At 37.3% G+C, this 15,630-nt stretch overlaps 1 protein-coding gene across 1 annotated transcript in view; it reads left to right on the top strand.

Annotated features, from left to right (window-relative positions):
* The window catches only part of XRCC5 (X-ray repair cross complementing 5), a 53,921-nt gene that overhangs the window by 32,108 nt on the left and 6,183 nt on the right, over nucleotides 1-15,630 (top strand). The window contains exons 15-19 of the mRNA XM_059820172.1: nucleotides 1,849-1,942; nucleotides 3,405-3,474; nucleotides 11,841-11,950; nucleotides 12,475-12,571; nucleotides 14,610-14,677. Coding sequence (XP_059676155.1) covers nucleotides 1,849-1,942; nucleotides 3,405-3,474; nucleotides 11,841-11,950; nucleotides 12,475-12,571; nucleotides 14,610-14,677 — 439 coding nt within the window. The remainder of the gene's footprint in view (nucleotides 1-1,848; nucleotides 1,943-3,404; nucleotides 3,475-11,840; nucleotides 11,951-12,474; nucleotides 12,572-14,609; nucleotides 14,678-15,630) is intronic.

The raw sequence follows: 15,630 nt of genomic DNA on the forward strand, positions 1-15,630 counted from the left end.
TTACTTAGTTTGTGCTGCAAATACGAAGAATAAATGCTTAATTGCTACTGCATTGGTACTGTCACCCCAGCCACAAGTCAATTTGCTCAAACAAAATCTGCTTCTTAGAGCTTAATTTATTGAATGCCTATAACATAACTAGTGGGTCCCTTGGGATGTTGGAGAGTTCTCAGTTAGCTCCTTCTCCCTCCCTTTTGCATTTTTAGCTCAGTCCTTTCAGTGCTAGGAACAATGTCTTTGAGCCATTTTGAGGCCTTGCTCAGCTGAGCTGTCATATATCCTTTACCTTGGGTTGGCTAGAGCCTCCTTAGCATGTTAGCTTTGGGAAGACATGATATAGGACTTCTCATGTTACTGCTCTGGAATAATGACCACATTTCTGTATACAGACTGGGAAACACCATGCTTTTTATTTTGTTCATTGCTGTGTGTGCCTGTCCTGCCTTGGTGTGTCTGTGAATTCATACTGATTAAATTCTCTTGTCCTTACTCTGTACCTCAGTTTCTGCGTGTGTATGTGTGTACATACATACATTTATAGGTGTATTTTAAAAAGTGATAGAACCAGTTTAAAAAAAACACAGCAGAACTTGGGTTCAAACAAGCTAGGGAGAGAATTTAAACAAAAAACAGTGACCCATTACTGGTAGTTGCTTAAAAACGTATCGCCCCAAAGGCATCAATTTGACAAGCAAGTAGGAAAGCTATTTTGTTTAAAAACTGGTTTCCTTTAGAGGGGTGATGAAAGCAGCTATAAAAATAATTGAGGTAGAAATTGGTGTAGGGCACTAAAATGTTTTAAAAAAATCTGTAAGGGAAGAAAGAGGATACAGACTCAACTATGCAAAGAAGAATGAATGGTAATAGGATTAAAAAATACGAAAAAAACCCCCTGGTATTGCTGTAGTAATGAATGGGAACAGTAGTGTTGTCAGTACTACAACAGAAGTGTTAACTTTTTGTTTTTGTTCTGTGTTTGGGGAAAAGCTGAGCGATAAAATTAGATCACTTGATAAAGAAAAGTATATCACTGCATCAATGACTAAGGAAAATGTTAAACACCAGATAACATTCAGTTTATTAAAACTATCAGATCTGATAATTTGCATTAAAGTGTTTTTGAAAAAGTTGGCTAGAAGCTCTCTTGACCATTATTTTGTTTTCTAAAATTGATTTGTGTCTCCTGTCATCATATTGACCTGATTCATCTCTGCTTATTATTTAAGGTCTAATGGGATTAAGGGAGCATAAATGCAGGCATGATATCTTAATACAGATTTTCATATTCAGCATTTGTTTCACTTTTGCTAAGCTCTGTGTATTTTGAGAAATCCAGTAAAATAGAAGGCATTTTACTTTTGCCTTCTTAGGTTGGCTTTGGAGAGGCTGTTACCTCATCCAGGTTTGCAGTATGTGAGGGGCTTCTATATAAATGTAGAAGGGGGTGTTTTAAATTAGTCTTGTATTTTATTAATTTTTCTCAGATAGTAGTTGCACGTTTTACAGTTTAAAAATACTGCTAATCAGTGCATTACCAGTAACAGATTCTAAATGTCAGATCCTTGGCTGGTATAAATGGATATGGATTCATTAATTTCTGCTGTACTGCACTGATTAATGACAGCTATAGATTTTGTCCTAGGCAGTTAAATGCAGCATCATCATTTATGTTCTCCTCCTTCCTCCAATCCCAAAGCATTTTGAATCAGTAAAAATAATGCAGGAGGAAAAAGATTTCAAGACATTGCAACTGAGTGGAAAACACCTTTGGAGAAAAATATTCTAAAAGAGAATTTTCGTTGTTCTTTTTTTTTGTCCTCATTCATTCATTTTTGTCCTCATTTGCAGCAGTGAAGATGGACCCAACCCTAAGAAACCAAAAATTGAAGATGAGGAAGGTAGCTTTAGCATCATAAAACTTGCTGAAGGCAATGTCACCTCTGTAAGCATATTTTTACAAATCTGATTATTAAGGGGGAAGATTAATTTCTCCAAGAGTGTTATAGTGAATATACAGAATTCCTGATAAAAGAACAGTTTCTAGCTGTAACATGAGTGAAATATTGTCTACTTGTAGATTTGAGACTCTGTGCTAGGTATTGTAAAGACAACTTTCTCTGCCCTTAGATGTATGTCAGCACAAGTTTCTGTCCGTCTTGAATATTTGAGGAGAAAATTTTCCCCCGGTGTCTAGAACTCTAAAGGGCAAGCCTGAGGATCTGAAGAAAACAGAATCTCAGATTTGGGGTTCAGTGGTTGAATTTTGTTCTTGCTCTCTTTCATATCATCTGCAAGAGAATTTGCCTCTGTATATTTAATCAAAAGTATTGCTGTGATTTTAGATACTGTTCTCTGCATTGGTTGGGGTTCTAAATCACAAACTTGGCATCATCTTGCTGATACATTAAACATCTAACTTAATTCCAGATAGTGTGTACATGGGTGGGTGAAGCCTGTATCATAATTGTACGCCTTCCTTTATTTGATTTTTCCAATTATGGGGAAAAAAGATGATTTAATATTAATTGAGATAACTTCACTTGATTTCAAGCTATCCTTTAAGGTTGGTTTTTCAAAAGCATGTTTGAGATTTTAAAGAAGATCTAAAATCTAAAAAGATTTAAATATTTTGTACTCCTAATACACACTTCTGATTTTTCCTGAAAAGTGGCATTGCCAGGTTTAAAATAAACATGGGCACCAAGCAAGCTTATTGAAAGATCGAAAAACTATTTTGACAGCAAAGCATAAAATTTTTGAATAAACTTAGGAGAATTTTGATTCCTGAAAGGAAATGTTAAGCAATGTAATTTTTTTTCTAAAATTATTTAATCCATTTTTCAGTAAGTGCTTATTTATATTTGACCTGGTTTTAGTTCCTTTGTAAGGTTTCTGCACTTGTATGCCCATTTAGAGCTTCAGCTTTAAGATGTCAGACTGGGCCAGAAAGGGTAGAGAATTGAGTGCGAGCTTTTAATTTTGAGCTTCCTATTGGAGTGGCAAACCAATGATTCTGTACCGCATGCCTGGGAGCTCCCATTCCTCATTAAGCATCTGTCAAGATTAGTGAGAGGTCTGTGCTACAGAAAGTCTCAAAGCTGAACTAGCAGATAGCCTGAATTACTGTGCTTCCAACCTCTAAACCCCAGAGAACACAGTCGACTTACAGAAGTGCAGCATAGTAAGTGTAAGTTCATCTTGCTCATGTCATAACTAAGCTTTGCTAGGAGTACTGCGCGTTAACACACATTTTAAGGCTTCCATTTCATGAGTCCGCATGCAGAGAATGATAGAGCTTCTGTTTCCATATTAAAATAAACAGAAATTTAAAGATTCTTCTTGCCTCGCAGGAAGAAAGAGATGGATATTGGCAGACGATTGTATCATTTTTGGACCTTTTGTAGGTTGGCAGTGTTAACCCAGGAGAAGATTTCCGAATTCTGGTGAGGCAGAAAAATGCTGACTTCAAAGATGGTAAATGACTTTTATCTATCTTAATTATATTTACTAGCATCTTCAGGGTTCAGTAAATGCAATCCATTTGTCTAAACGTAAGTTTCTAGTGCTCTGTGAGATGCTCTGGAGTTTACTGCCTAGCTTCCAGTGCCACTCAGCAAAGAAAGGTGTCACTCATAATTCCCATGTCAAAATTTGCTTTGCCCATTTGAAAGTCTCAGATAACTGTGTTTGGGTAAGATGGCACTAGACAGCTGCATTGAGGCACCTGAGCAACTCCTCAGGTGTTTCTAACAGAAGATTCCTTGGTCCTGACTGACTGCCTCATTCAAACCGGGTATCAGCTTCTCATCTGGGTTCATGGGATCTTTCTAGCTTGAAATGGAGGGTGTGAGAAACCTGTCTTATGCAGTCTACTTATTCTTTTCTATGAAGAAATAAGAATCTGATCCCTGGGATTCAAATCTTTGCATGTAAAGAGCGTTTCTTACTGCTTGCTGTGAACAAAAGAAAGCATGGGTGAATTTGGGGTGTAATAAGCAGGCAGTAGCCTCTGTGTGCACTGAATCTGTTCTCAGCATACAGCAAGACAGGGTTTTGATGCAGAGGCGAGGAAGAATACAAAGCACAGGTCAGCCACTGTCTTGCGTGCTCTAAGTCTGAAAATGCAAATAAATTACAATTTGTTTGTATGGTATTTCCCTACTGGAATAACTATACAGAGATACATGTAATCCAAAGTTATCTTAAAGAGAATGCACAAGTTGGATGGGGTCCTTTTTTATTTTAAAGGATGATTTGAAGGTTGTGGCAAGATAAACCTCATCTGCCGAACAGCCACTAATGTAGCATTTCTTTTCAAAGAAAAAGATTTGCAGAGGTGCTGGATATTTCAACAAGGCCTTCGGTCCTTTTGGACATAGTTTGAGGAGGGTATTGAGTAGTATATTGATTTGTGACACAGTCTGTTAAAGCCTACATAGCTATTTCTCTCCAAAATTTCCAGAGGTATAAGCCAGCTAGCCAGCTTTTTACATGGATTTTTGCATTAGATCCAGAAGAAATTGTTTGTTGAAAAAATATTTGGAATTGTATTCTCAAATCTCAGATATATTAAGATGCAGTAAAAAAGCATTGTACTATATATTAGAATACAGAAACTGTGAAACAGTTGACTACTTCGATACAGTAATTAATTTTATCATGTAGGAAAGCTTTAAGGCAGAAATAAGTATAGTGATTACCCTTGAAGATGGTTTAACTAAAGAGTGCTTAAATATGTCCTCTTGGTAGCTGTGCTGGAAATAACTGCAGTACATGTTTGGGTGGCTTCTGAAATTTTGAGTAATCTGCTTTTATTTTATGTATGATCTGCTCTGTAATTATAAGTTGTAGTTAGACAGAATGTAGTGCAGTCACCCATTTAAAGGAGAGATAGAAGCCACTATAAATAAAAACATGCTCTGCGTATTATTTTTTTTCTTCTGCATAATCCTTTTTCTGCTTTAGAGCCTTTTAGGTAGCTTAATACATAAAACATTACAGGCATGTTTTTAATGGCTTGCTGTATTGCATTCTGATTATGTAAATAGCAAATTCTGCCTTAAAACTATTCAGTGGTTCTAAGGGGTTTTTTTAGTATAATTTTATATCATATTTAGTGATAAAACTTTTTTTTCCTCTGCTAGAACATGAGAAATGTAAAATGTCTTTGCAGGAAAGGATAATCTGTGGCATTCAAGTAGTTTATTGGAAAAAAAAAGTTACATTTTATGCATCAGGATGCAGACAGAAGAACTACTAGGTTGCATCCTGTTTTGCTTCTTTCTTGTATAAAAAGAACATCCAGTGTAGTCTTCCAAACTGAACAGAGCCTATATTCTCATTTTAAAAAAAGGTAGCAATTCCTTCTTCCTCCCATCCCCAAAAATAGCAACAGAGTCTCAACACAGGGAGGAGAAAGGCCTTTCAGCTGTTTGCTTGGGGGTGGGTTTTTTGGTAGATAGAGAAGTTGTAGCAATAGGAAGAATTGTACTTTAAATACTGACAGTACAGTGACTTTTTAATTAAGCTGGACATTAATGGCACACATCCTTTTCAGTCCACAGCAAGTCTCTCACCAAAATTGTAAAGTTATCATGAACAAAATATGGCAGTTTTTAAACAGCTTGTAGGAAGTCCTGATGGTATATTTATCACTGAAAATGAGGACCAATGCGTCTCCTGCAGTGGCCTTATTGGGATTTGATGATCAGGGTTTGTGCCATTCATAGAAGCCTAAGTGCAAGTTAGACAGCCCACATCTGTATGCTGGGTCCCACGGCAGACCAGAGCAGGAGAAATGATGCATTTGCTGTTAGTGAGAAATGGGTCACTAAAGTGCAAATACAATTTTTTAGAAAATCTAAGAGTTTCAAATTGGCAAGGGTCTTAGGGATAGGTTTTCTGATACTGGCAGCTCAATTCCTGAAACAGTGATCAACTTTGTTTTTAATTGACATCTGTGTAGTTTATTACAGTAGGGACCCACTTATGCCTTAAGTGATGTGTTGTGTGTGATGGTGTCAACTTACTGGTTAATATTGATTGCTCAAGTAACTAGTATTGTGTTTCCCCTCCAGATATCTTTACTTTCTTGTTTGTATTCGTGGCCAGAGAGATGTCATTTTATGCAGGTCTTATTTTGAGCAGCTTACAAGTGCACAGTCATCACAAAAAGCAGTCTTCTGACAAGAGCTTCTGACATTTTTGTCAATGAATGCAAATAAAATAGATTAGTTTGCCTGAGTAGAATCTAATCATTACTCCCAAGGGTGTACAATGAGTTTCTTCATTGCTGCGGCTGCAGAGAAGACTGTCAAATGCAATGAGTGCTTCCCATCTTTGTAATGCCAAAGGAGTAGCCACATGACTACCAGTTCATCCTGTTGGACTATATACAGGTTTCCATCCATGTCTGAATCTCTGGAGAGCAGAAGGTGTCTGATATGGTGTGTTGTATTTTCATAGGCTTCTGTAGAAGACAGGATGTCTTACTGGGGAGTAAAAGAAGATACTGACACATGCATAGTATTTTCTTCAGTTTGTAAATTTTCTGTGCAAGTTTATAGGCCAGATTTCATTGCATCTTATGGGACTGCTATCTAAGAACATGATGTCTGAAGTCCTGTAGTTGAAAGAGCTTTTTTTATTTTACTGATTGTCAGTGAAGAGCGAAATCTGCAATAAACTCTGTACAGTTTATGGACATAAGAAAAAATGTCCAGAGACAAATTGTACCAAACTCTCATTTTTATATTTGTAGCAAGTTTGTTAATATTTTTATTCCTAGGCATTTCTAGAAAAACAAAGTTAAGAGTCAGTAATTGCACGTGTAGATTTCAGCAAATACTCTGTTGTGCCTGAGGTGTCACACTTTTGCCATGGCATGTAGATAGCTTCTTAAGTGTAAAACACTGGTTTTGCACTGGATGCTTTGTATGCATAAAAGAATTGGGTGTAAGAGATTTGTAATGGGAATTTATTAGACAGTTGCAACAAGGGTGATATTTTATTGCAAGATTTTCCGTAGAAATTTGTATAGTTAACTACGTGTCTCAACCTAAGGTAATTTTTTAAAATACTAGTAACTACTTTCACTTTTTGTTGGCATGTCTTTGCAGTTTGTCTGCATTTCTACCTTGCTGGATGTTTTTGTGTGTTTTGGAGACTATTTGTGATCTACTGCTAGATAGGGCAAATGCAATGGCTGGTTTGATGAAAACGATTCAGTCATTAGAAAAGTATTTGCAAACCAAATAGTTGAGTATATAAAATCACTTTGAAGATTTCTGTATGTCTGCTTCACAGAGAAGATGAAGCCAGATTCGTCTTTGAAGGGCATAGCAATCGGGTGAGATGCAAAGCTCTGAGTTGCAACAAACAGAATTTGAATTAGATGTTACAGAAAAAAAAATAATAAAAATCACAGTGATGGTAGTCAAATATGGAAAGAGGGGCCTAGAGAACTTGGAGCCTCTCCCTCTTTGGAGCTACTCGGAACTCAAGTCCATGGAGCACTGAGCCACCTGATTCACAGTGACCCTGGTTTGAGGGGGGATTTGGGCCAGATGTCCTTCAGACATCCAGCCTAAATCATTCTGATCCATACCCACAGGCTATTTAGAGAGACCATTTAAAAATTGAACAGCACCTCACAGGACACTGGAGTAGTTCAACAGCTCTTGATCTTAAAATTATGATTTCTTGGCTTAAAGATGAAGGAAGTCCGTAAAAATTAGGACAGTTTTCAGTTTAGAATCTCTTTCTTCTTTTTAATTACAAAAAGATGATACTTACAGAGCAGTAGTTTAAAATTAATTATCAGGTGATTTAACTGATTTGTTAGTGACTCTTTACTTTAAGCACTATCTGTGAATACAAATCATTACCACCACCAGGGGATAAACCAAAAGATTGGTAACAACAGGAGTCTTCTGTTTACAGAAAAAACTATTTTTTTAATCTGATTAATTTTTTTGGGAGGGGGGAATCCCCAAGGAATTGAACTTGGACTATAATACAGTTTTATCTATTATTATTCTATAATCTGGTTAGCATAGTAATCAAGGACTGAACTGAACAAACATGAAAATATAGCTATGCTTTTGTACTGTAACTATTCAGAGATAACAAGTGAATATAATTGTTCATGACATACTTCACAAGAAGTAACAGCACTGGTGAATATATATTAGAGTAGGGAATGTATCTGAATGCCAGTGGGGAAGGGATTAAATTCTGTTAGAACTAAAAGATCTTCTAGTCAAAGATTTTTTTTTTAATTATTATTTTTTCTACCTGTAGTTATCCAGCCTTTAATCAATATATTTGTTATCTAACCAATCAGGTACAGTAGAAGAAGGAAACAGGAGATGAAAATTTCCTGGGATAATCTGGTTATTAGGAGTGCTGGAATTCTAGCTTATGCAAAATGTAGAAGTTCATTAGTTCACTTCCTTAAATGTGTGTGTGGGATGAGGAAAGTTAGGAGAGAAGAAAAAAAGTTGTTACTACACAGTAGTGGCCTGAATAGGCTGTCAGTTTGTAACTCTAGGACCTGGTCTTCAAAACCCCAATGCCTGAGATTTGTCTGGGACGCATCAGAGTTAATGCTAATATTCACAGATGAGTTAGATAGACATCTTTATGCTGAACATGCCTTTCTCCAAAGACAGGGAGATCTATTTTTTGCAGCATCCAAAACCAAAGATTCACACTAATGGAAAGGCAGATGACAGGCAGCAGGAAATCAACAAAGTTCTCAGACCTGGAAGTGTAAAGGAACAGAGTCCACTTCAGAGAACTTCCAGTTATAATCCTTATCTACCATCTCTGAAATTGTCTTTGGCCCCCTGAAGTAATTTGGTAGTCTAATCAGAACACAGGAATTTTATCTATTTTAGATTCGTCAGTCATTGGCCTGTCATTTAAGGGAGACCCAATGCACAGACCCAATTTTAGCCAAGCTGTTTCAAGATGTTAGAAGAATCTGACTTAAAATATTGTTGCCATGTAACCTGTTTCCTGCATATATTATGGTCTTTCAGTGCCTAGTAAAACATTGTAGGGTTTTTTTGGTTCATTACAACAGATTTCAGAAGGAGGCAGCTCACAGTCAGTAGCAAGAAAAAGTCTTGTCTTTTGATGCCTGACAGTGCAATCAAATGGAACAGGATTTAAAAAAAAATAAATGCAAAAGAAGTAGTAGAGTGTCTGATAATTTCAAACAGTATGCTGGAATCATTCTGACAATAAAGACTTTTATTGCACCCTAGTAGTGCCTGGGGTTTTAATTTAACACATCAATGAAAAGACTGTTTAAAAAAAAAAACCACCACCACCACTGAAAACACCAGCAGGACTTGCTTTTATTAGTGCAATTCGTAAGAAATTAGAACATTTAATGAGAAAATCGTTAACCATGAAAAAAATGGACTTAACTTGGGGAGCTTAAGTAGTGAAACTTCACTTTAGTTTGTCAGCTACTGGTAAAATAAATACAAAGAGTGAGCTGATCACCTCTGGAGCAGTAGGCACTTCAGCACACTTTCTTGTGTGATAGCTGCTGTTGGACAGAACCATTATCTGCCTCCTTTTCTAGAAACTCTGTAGAGTCAAAAGCTAGTGGGAAAATATCAAACATGTCTTGTTTCACTCTTTTCAGAGATGCTGTCCTTCAGATTCAGTTCAATCGGGCATTTTATGGAACATAAATTTAACAGCTAGTGCTGTGTATGCTTACAGTGAGCAGAGTGGAATACAGTATTTAAATGATGTCTGCTTCTCAGTGTGGTTGCTTGTCCTTGTCTCTTCCATCACTCTGGCAGATGATTTTCTATGTTGATGTTTCCATGGCTGAAATAGTTGCAGTGACATATATGCCCATAACATCTGAACATAAGAAGGGCTATAGGTCAGGCTAAAGGTTCTGCTAATGCAGTAACCTGTCTTTAACAGTACAAGAACAGGACAGGCAGATGCTGTGACTTGTCCAGAATGCTTTCCTGCATTTTCTTCCTCAATGGCAACATCAGCTTTAATCTCCCTTGATAGAGTTCCTTTTTTAAGAATTCTAAGAATTTGTTCAAGCATTTATTTTTTTTAAGCTGTTAAAACTTCTAGTATCCCACGGCAGCCTGTGGCAAAGAGGTAAACTGGTTTTGTTTGAAGAGGTACCTTTTTTCGTTTGTTCTTAAACCAGCTCTTTGCTCTTGTTTTGACAGAGGCAGTGGACTATCACTCCCTATTCATCCTTTTCACCGTGCTTCTGAGTTTATAGATCACTGTTGTATGCTCCTCACACTTTTCTTTTCCCAGGCTGAGGTGTCTGCCAGTGATTAAAATTGGACAGTTCCTCACCTGTAATTAAACATGAAGAAAATAAAGGACTAAAATCCAGCAGAATTTAGTTGGGCTTGCAGAGCTCTTGGTGACATTTTCACTTGTCACGTTTGCAGTGTTTCATAGCTTTTAGGAGCTCAACAGTGGGGATCACAGAATCACTAAGGTTGGAAAAGACCTGTAAGATCATCAAGTCCAACCTAAAAAAAAACCAAAAAAAAAACAAACAAAAAAACCCCAAAACAAAACAAAAAAACCCCACAACACACCAAAAACCAACCCACCCAACACCACACAGCACCATGCCCATCAAGCTACATCCCACAATGCCACATCCACACGCTCCTTGAATACCTCCAGGGAGGGTGACTCTACCACCTCCCTGGGCAGCCTATTCCAATGTTTCACTACTCTCTCAGTAAAGAACTTTTTCCTAATATCTAGCCTGAACCTCCCCTGGCGCAACTTGAGGCCATTTCCTCTAGTCCTGTCACTAGTCACTTGGGAGAAGAGACCAACACCCACCTCTCTGCAACCCCCTTTCAGGTAGTTGTAGAGAGCGATAAGGTCTCCCCTCAGCCTCCGCTTCTCCAGACTGAACAACCCCAGCTCCCTCAGCCGCTCCTCATAAGACTTGTGTTCCAGACCCCTCACCAGCTTCGTTCCCCTTCTCTGGACACACTCCAGCACCTCAATGTCTTTCTTGTAGTGAGGGGCCCAAAACTGAACACAGTATTCGAGGTGCGGCCTCACCAGCGCCCAGTACAGGGGCACGATCACCTCCCTGCTCCTGCTGGCCACACCATTTCTGATACAGGCCAGGATGCCGTTGGCTGCCTTGGCCACCTGGGCACACTGCTGGGATGAAACTGGTCTTCCCCTTCTTGTTGGTACAAGTCTCATTGTTTGCCTCTGCTTCCCTCTGTCAGGCATGAACAGTTTATAATACTTATCTCCATGATCATAAACAGCATTGCCCCAATGAAAAATCATCAAACTACATGTACAGAGACAAGATATACTCTAATGTCAATAACAGCAAGAGTAGTCTTTTAACTCCAATCACCCTACAGCTGTTGTTTTGACATTATTACACCTTCATTGTAAATTTAACGCTTTTTATGTACGTATTTCAAAGGACGTTTAGGGGATATGCTTTGCGTGGTAGAACATAACCTCCTCAGCTTTAGGATCACAAATGTTCTGGTTTTACTTTCTATCAAATAAGCTAGGCCAGTGCTTTTTTTCTTGGCTTTCTGGGAAAGGCTTTTGCCTTGGCCATGCTTGGGTTTCTTCCTAGTATATCTAGCTTTTCCAGAGAGGCTGAAGTAATTGTCAGTAGCTTAGATAACAGTTATGAACTTGAATAGCTTGAGGTGGTATGGATATGATTAACTCTTTTGATGCCTGTGGAATAGAAAAAGAGAGATGTAAAGGAAAAATATTTTTTTTACCTTGAAAGTGTGCATTCTTTGATTTATTTATGTCATCTTGTCTTTCAGTGAGTCAGCAGTTGATAAACCGCATTGATCAGTTCCTGGAGAATAAAGGTTTACAGTACTACATGAAAGGGATCAATTGTATCAGAGTTTTCAGAGAGGAGGCCATTAAGGTAATGTTAACATGTGAAAACTCTCTTCTCTTTCAAATTAAAGACATGATGGACCTATTTGCCATATTAGAAACTTGATAACTTCTTGCTACAGCAAAAAGAATTGATTTGTAGATTAAAATCTGTTATGCCGTTTGAAAGTGTACAAATATATTTGCTTTTTATGTTCTTTATTCTTACTGGAATGGGACTAGCTTCTCTGGTATTATTTTCTGTTGTTTGTTTTCTTTTAAACATAAAAACACAAGGCCTGTGACCTGATGCTTATAAAAGAAAAATAAGCAATCCTACAGATTTCTTCTTAAATAAAGCTAGTTACAAGAAACTTTTTCTAGCTTTCTGAAAGGCAGTTTTTGCAGCTCACCTTTCCTTAGAACTCTTGGTTTCAGTAGAGATATAAACCAATACCTGTGCTGACTTTTGTGTTCACCGTGTTAGATGACTTCATGAAGAATTAAGTTTGCAACGCTCTTTAGTAAGCTACTTTAATATTTCTCTGTTATCATTGCTGTTATTTTTTTCAGCTGTCCAAGGTGCAGTGCTTTAATGATTTTCTGCAGGCCCTGAAATCAAAGGTGGACAATAAAGCCTTAGCTGATTTCTGGGAAATCATGATACAAGGTAGGATGGCATTTTGGAAAAAAGAAAAAAAAAAAAAGGAAAAAAAAAGTATTTCTAGTTGTATTATCCATTATGTAAGAGAAAACTTTGTTAGCAATGGGACACTTAAACTAACCTCAGGGAAGTATTTTGGTATGGTTCATTCCTGCAGCCGTTTAAAAAAATTAAAAAAAAATCTTTCACGTTGCAACTTCCTTTTTTGCACTAATAGTTTCATATTGGCAATATCCATAATGCCTTGCCAAGTCTTGTTGAAAGTGGTAAACTAATTGTGGAAGAAGAGAGACAAATGTTACAGGGTAAGGAGAAGAGGATACGGTTTCAGCTGAACTTCAAAATAAATGGAAAAAACTCATGCAGCAGAGATATAAAAAGATTCTTCCAAATTAAGATTCAAAAAAGGCATAGATAACATTGAAATATGTCACTGATCATTTTGTCTTTAAGCAACCTGAAGGATAGAATATGTGGTAGTATGACACCTACCTATGATTAAACTGGGAGATACAAGGCAGTGCAATTCCAAAAGACATCAGAGACCACGCAAGTGATAAATAAAGGAACATTTTCACAAATATGAAACATGGTGGACTAAAAAAAAAATCTTTTACGTCATACTCTTGTTTTTAATTGGAACCAGCGCTAAGAAAATCTGTTAAATACCCAGCTGTACCTCTTAAGGGTGCATGCTATAAAATGCAATGATATGCTTTTGTATAGTGCCTTTTAAAGTGACGAATGCCAGACTCTCTGTAATGTCTACTTCATCCAACTTTTTCAAAATACAAGATGGGAATTTGTTTAGCAACCCCAAGACAACAGCACAAGACAACACTGAAAGAATATTATATTTGGTAGTATTGTAGGGGACCTTCTCTGAAGAAATTTGAAAAAAAAAAAAACCAAAACCAAAAAACCAACAAACTTTGAAAGTAGGAAACGTGGATCTTCTAAAGCCATGCAAGAATACTGTTTTAATAATTTTTAGTTGGTACAAAACAGAGTTTTTAACAAACTGGAGTATATTTTTGAGGAAAAAAAATATTACAAATACAGAGATGATATTTTCATACAAAAGAGATTATCTTCTTGTGAGAAGATAAAATCATGGTGCTCTATGCATAACCTAGCTGTTCTCGCTAGGTAGCTGAAATTGCTTTTCACTTGCTGCTACCAAAAGCAGAAGCCCTGTTTTCCCTGCTTCTTGCCACATTACCCATCCCCTGTTTTCTACCAAATGTGGCATGCATTGGGCCTTGTCATGAGCAACTGCAATCACCAAAAGAGGATGGATGTGATTTAATGAGTTAGTGGCTCAGGAGCAAGACAGATCTGTTTGACAATTCACTTGTCTCATGAAACCCTCCCATGTAATTGTACGGGCACATTAAGGTGGCATTACACCTGTGCTGCTGCTGCAACCTTTATGAATCCACTGTTCTTTGCTTTCACACCCAGAGCTTCTTTATTCAGGCACAAGCATTTGTGTAGCCAAGTGATAAGCTAGACTGCAAAAACTATTGGGGTAAAAGAGATTTTTTTTGGGGGGGGTGGGGTGCGTGTCACTGCACAGGATGGCGGTGCTGACACAACAAAGGAGCAAAGTGGGGACAGGACCAGCACTTTGGTAGTCAGACTGTAGGTAATCATAGCATAAGTGTTTGTATGTTAGGAGTTAATTTTTCTGAGGCTATTAAGGACTGAAGAGCATGCTGTGAATGACTAAAAGTGTAATTTCTGATAGATTTTCAGCATTTCATCTGTGATCTATGCTTTCAGTGTCTCATTAGTTTGATTGTCATAATATTAGCAGTTTCCTAAATGGATACTTCCACAAGCCTGTGAATATGCTCATTAATTTATTTTTATATCATAGTTGACTCATTTATGCTAGTCACATTTTCCTTTGAGCAGTATTTTTTTATTTTTGCTGGTGATGGTGACACATTCAGAAGTTGGAAGACTTTTTTCATTTCTAACATTAAGTGCATTTTTGGGAAGCCTTCAAATGATATTTTTATATCTCTTATTTTTTTAGATAGAATTTCTTTGATCACTAAAGATGAAGCAGAGGGAAGTTCGGTGACTAGTGAAGAGGCTGAAAAGGTATCGTTTTTTTAATGAGCATCTATTTGTATAGAGTCCGTGCTGTGGAACAGAAGATTCTTTCTTATGTGGATAAATCTTTAGATGAATGAAATAGGATTCATATGAAGAAAGAAGAGTGTCCTTTTGCCACACAACTGAAATCGCCCCAATTCAGAGCAAAAATCATTCACTAGCATGTACCACAGCATTTGCTTTAATTGGTCTTTAGAAAGTAGCATGTGTTGACTTCATTATCTGAAAATATCCTCTACAAAGAATAGGAACTTCAGGAACTCAGTTTAGTGGAACAGCAATAGACTTTGTATATGCAAGATCACTATTTGAACTTCATAGAAGGAACTGTCATCTTGTCGTTATCACACGAGTTCAAAAAATTGTGATACTTTTTTGTCTAAAGGTGTTGTGAAGTCTAGCAATATAGAGTTCTAGCTAGTTTTCACCATATAAGCAATGTTATCAGTATTTTCCACTTTATGCAGCTCTTGTGGATTGATGGACATCATAGATGATGCTGGTATTTTCGATGATCATATTAGATCCGTTTGGAAACAATTTGGAGTATTATTTGCAGGTATTCTTTCTACAGAAATATAACACTTCAGTAACTGCAGTGATGAATGAAGGCTGTCACAGTTATGAAGGAGCAAATTCTAACAGGCAGAATGGTGTCTTCTGTTTGAAAGAAAGCAGAATTCAGAGCCGCTGTCAAAAATTGTATTTGTGTGGAGAGGATAAGATGGGCATTCTTGTATCAGGCTGCTAGCCATGTTTTTAAATAGTTTAGGAGAAAGAAGGTCCTTGTATGACAGACCCCTGAAGGTAAACCTGTGGCTAAAATCACTAAGTACTTTGCAGAGAAGCAGCTTTTGTAAAAGATGCTGCACTGATTTTCGCAACTTCCAGGCCTTACATTAGCAATAACCAGAAGGGGATAGAAGTAGGTTCTCCAT

This window comes from Gavia stellata, chromosome 8, assembly GCF_030936135.1.
Source record: "Gavia stellata isolate bGavSte3 chromosome 8, bGavSte3.hap2, whole genome shotgun sequence".
Classification (NCBI taxonomy): domain Eukaryota; kingdom Metazoa; phylum Chordata; class Aves; order Gaviiformes; family Gaviidae; genus Gavia; species Gavia stellata.